This window comes from Papaver somniferum, chromosome 1, assembly GCF_003573695.1.
Source record: "Papaver somniferum cultivar HN1 chromosome 1, ASM357369v1, whole genome shotgun sequence".
In the NCBI taxonomy this organism is placed as follows: Eukaryota; Viridiplantae; Streptophyta; class Magnoliopsida; order Ranunculales; family Papaveraceae; genus Papaver; species Papaver somniferum.
In genome coordinates, this window is record NC_039358.1 from 24,950,860 (window position 1) to 24,955,021 (window position 4,162).

Sequence of the window (4,162 nt, forward strand, 5' to 3'; positions counted from 1 at the left end):
TTGATTTACATGTCAATAATTGGGGTTCGTATGCTTATTGGTATGTTGTTTCTTCTTATCATGTTCTTGATTACTCGAATGTAACCCTGATATAAACCATTCATCTTCCATAATATGCCCATCTGCTCATTTATTAGTCGAGTTACTCAAAGTGCTTTCGATATCTTGAAGTTCAACTATATAAACCTCTTGATTTATGTTTCACTTCCGCTGTTGCATCTACTCCTTAGGTAACCGCATCTTTTGTTTACAATCTAAGCATTTGTTCTTGGTTTTATCTCGGTTGTTCACATAGTTCCAGGTATGTTTAGGGTCCCTCTTGATCATAGCCTTGACATCTTTACTCTATCAAGCATACAATGTGGTATTTATCCTTTTTGCCGTGCTCATGCAGAAAATTGGAATGGGTTTCCCAGATTTACTGTAATCCCTCTAAAAGGCTTCCAGGGCTACAACACCACCTACAAGACCTTTGACCAGCTTCCCGAGTTGGTGAAGGGTATACCATGGGAGACTCAAGTATGGATATTTATAAAAATGGAAAAAATTGGATTTGATGGGAAACAACGATATCACCAGCTTGGATATTCTGTTTCTTGACGAAAATATGAGTTTCCCCTCAATCCTATTGTTAAATTTGGGTTGCACCATTTATTTACATTCCTGAAATAATATAATAATCGATTTTCCATGGGGTGAAAATTCAAGGTCCACTAGCATTGGCGTGGTGAAGTTACCTAACACAAAACGCACCACCTCCACTTGATTTTTGGAACATTCAAGCGTTAAAATACCTCTTATTCCGATGATGATCAAGATCAACCCAACAAATACTTCCAAAAGATTTTGAAAAAGGGTCGTCGTACGCTGACTTAGTCAAAGGCGATTTGAGGCGATTTGAGGTTAAGGTTTTCTCTGTTTCTCTGCGTCTCCTCTGGTGAGATGCAGGTTTCTTCTCCGTCTATTCAGCCTCTAGTGGTCTCCTCCTTGCCTCTAGAGGATTCTCCTATGGGGGGTGATGGTATTTTAAAGCATGCTGGAATTGATTTGGTGGTAGATCCAGTTATACCACCTGGGTTTGAAGATTTTCCTCAGTCGGGTTCTGCTACACCTCAGGCAGCTTGGTCTTCTCTATTTGCTCAGAAGAAGGAGTCAGTAATCTCTGCAAATATGGAGTTCTATTCATATCTTGTTCTTGATGGTAAGAAATCCATGGATATTCCTTATGAAGTATTTGATGAGGATATTCGACAATGTGAAGATAAAGTGATTGGAGCTTTTGTGGGTAGACGATTACCTTTTAATTGGTTCATAATGCTGTGAATCGTGCTTGGAAGCCTAAAGGTAATCTTCAAATGACCATTCATGGTGAAAGTATGTTTATCTTTGATTTTCAATCTGCTGAAGATAGAACTCGTGCTTTGGAGATGGGTTCTATGTTTATTTCCAATAGATTGTTTATTATCAAACCTTGGTCAAGGAAGGTTGAGCAGGAAATTGCTGAATTGAAATCTCTCCCTGTGTGGATGAATTTTAGAAATGTTCCTTTGTTTATGTGGAATAATAAGGGCCTGAGCATGATAGCTAGCTATCTAGGTAAACCCCTTATGATGGATACTCAAACCTTACATAAAACTAGAATGAGCTATGCTAGGATCTGTGTTGAAGTAGATATTAACTGTGAATTTCCTGATTCTTTTAATTTTACTCTTGGGGGCAAAGACACAGTGGAAATCAAGATGGATTACTCTTGGAAACCTCCCAAGTGTAGTGATTGTGTTGTTTTTGGTCATACCCAATCAAATTGTCCTAAACAAGTAAGACCTGCTCCAAAAATTGTGCAGAAATGGGTTCAAAAGAAGAATATTACTACTGTGGATGTAGATGATGGATTTCTAAAACTAAGAAGGATAATAAGCGCCCTACTAAGAGCACTACTAATGTAGATGTTGAGGGTTGGATTTCTAAGTCAGGTAAAAGAGTAAGGGACCCAGCTGAGACAGGTTCTTATACTTCTGAAGAAGACATGGCAATTGAGAGTAATATTATTGATAAACCTGTTATGATGGATCTCAGCAGCAATACTGTCCATGTTAACTTGGATAGTCCAGTTCTTAATGCCACTCTTATTATTCAGTTGAGAGAGAAATGAGATCTTCTTATGAAGAACAAGTTTATTTTACTGGACAAATTGAATGAAGTTAGCCATCCAAAGGATCCTGACTTAAATAAGGAAAATATCCAGGATAACTTTATGGGTGAAGCTGATATTTCTCAAGCAAGTGTTGAACATTCAGGAGCTAGAGGACACTTCCAAAAGAAAGCAATGCAATCTTCTTCAATTGTTTCTAATTTGCTCCCTAAGACTGTAGACCTTAAGAAGTCTACTAGAGGTACTTCCCTTACCAAATCTAAATAATGTTTAAGTTAGGTAATTGGAACATAAGAGGTCTTAATGACCCAGTTAAGCAGATTGAAATAAAGAGATTAATAAGGAATAATTCCCTCTCTATGTTATGGATTCTTGAGACTCATGTTCAAGATATTAATAGAGTTAGAATAAGAAATAACATTAATCCTTCTTGGAGATTTATAGATAATGATTGTGTTTCTAATGGAGGAAGAATTTGGGTGGGATGGGATCCTTCTGTTATGAATGCTTCAGTTCTTCACATTTCTTTTCAAGCTATTTTTTTGGAAGTCTCTACCTCTATTCAGATGAATTTCATTGTAACTTTTGTTTATGGGGACAATTATTATATGAATAAGAGAAATCTATGGGCTTCTTTGGAAGCTTTTGCTGAGTTTAATTCCAATCATTGGTTAGTGGTGGGGATTTTAATTCAATTCTTCAACCTTCTAATAAGATTGGAGGTGCTGAGGTTATGGCTCACCACTTTGTTGATTTCCAGAATTGTATTCAGTCTTCTCAGCTATTTGATCTTCCTTTTACTGACTGTTTTTACACTTGGAATAATTGTCAAATGGATGGTAGTATTATCAGATCCAAGATTGATAGAGTTATTATTAATACTGATTGGATTCACCATTTCATTCTTTCCACCGCTGAATTTTTGGTCCCAGGTATCTCTGATCACCGTCCCTGCATTATTTCTATTTTTGAAAAAAGAAGACATGGGCCACCTCCTTTCATATTTTATAATTTTCTTACTGAAGAACCAGAGTTTATCCAAATTGTTCATCAATCCTGGGATGCTTCTATTAGAGGTAATCCTATGTTCCAATTGGTTTCTAAAGTTAAAAGAGTTAAACAAGATATTATTCTTTGGAAGAAGGTGAGATTCAAAAAACTCTCTGATAGTGTTCTTAAAGATAAAGAGGATATGGAGTGTGCTCAATTTATGCTTCAAAATGATCCTCTTAATTCTGAACTAGCAAGGAGAGAAAGAGCTTATGTGTAGGAATTCTCAAAACTTGTCAAGTATGAGGAGTAAGAAGCTAAACAAAAGTCTAGAATTAAATGGTTGATGTAGGTGACCAGAATACTTCCTTTTTTTCATAATTCCTTGAAAGTTAGAAGAAGTAAAAATAATATATTGTCTCTCTATAATGCTGATGATGTGAAATTGGAAGAAGACAATGATATTGCAGCAGAATGTATTACCTATTATACTGAGTTGTTTAACCCTCAAGAGGACTGTAATTTCAATGAAGATTGGTTTTCAGGCATTGAGTTTAACAGTTGTATACAACAGATTGATGTGCCTGATCTAGTCAAAGAAGTTACTAGAGAAGAAGTGGTTTTTGCCCTGGCTTGTATTGGTTCTAACAAGGCATCTGGACCTGATGGGTTCTCAAGTCATTTCTTCAAAGCTAGCTGGGAGGTGGTTGGAGATGCTTTTGTTGCTGCAATTCAATTTTTTTTCATAGCTCAAAGTTATTAAAGGAAGTGAATAGTATTTTTATTACTTCGGTGGCTAAAAAGGAAAACCCTTCTCTTGTTGCTGATTTTAGGCATATATCATGTTGCAATGTCATCTACAAGTGTATTACAAAGATCCTTGCTCTTATAATGAAAAAGGTACTTCAAGGTCTTATTAGCTTAAATCAATCTGCTTTTATTTCTGGTAGAGCTATTCAAGATAATACAATGGTAGCACATGAGATAGTTAGAAATTATCATAGAGTTCAAGGTACTGTT

General features: G+C 36.1%; 1 protein-coding gene across 1 annotated transcript; it reads left to right on the forward strand.

Moving 5' to 3' along the window:
- Positions 1–2,254: 2,254 nt before the first annotated feature.
- On the forward strand, positions 2,255–3,905 carry LOC113359951. The gene is made up of 4 exons (XM_026603529.1): positions 2,255–2,393; positions 2,597–2,829; positions 2,913–3,418; positions 3,539–3,905. Exons 1-4 carry the CDS (start codon positions 2,255–2,257, stop codon positions 3,903–3,905), a joined length of 1,245 nt encoding a protein of 414 aa, XP_026459314.1.
- The last annotated feature ends 257 nt before the right edge of the window (positions 3,906–4,162 follow it).

Coding starts and splice junctions, on each gene's coding strand:
- LOC113359951 (XM_026603529.1), top strand. CDS start 2,255: ATGGGTGAAGCTGATATTTCTCAAGCAAGTGTTGAACATTCAGGAGCT. Junction 2,830..2,912: donor ATTCCAATCATTGGTTAGTG/GTGGGGATTTTA, acceptor GTTGATTTCCAG/AATTGTATTCAGTCTTCTCA. Junction 3,419..3,538: donor AGGAGAGAAAGAGCTTATGT/GTAGGAATTCTC, acceptor CTTGAAAGTTAG/AAGAAGTAAAAATAATATAT.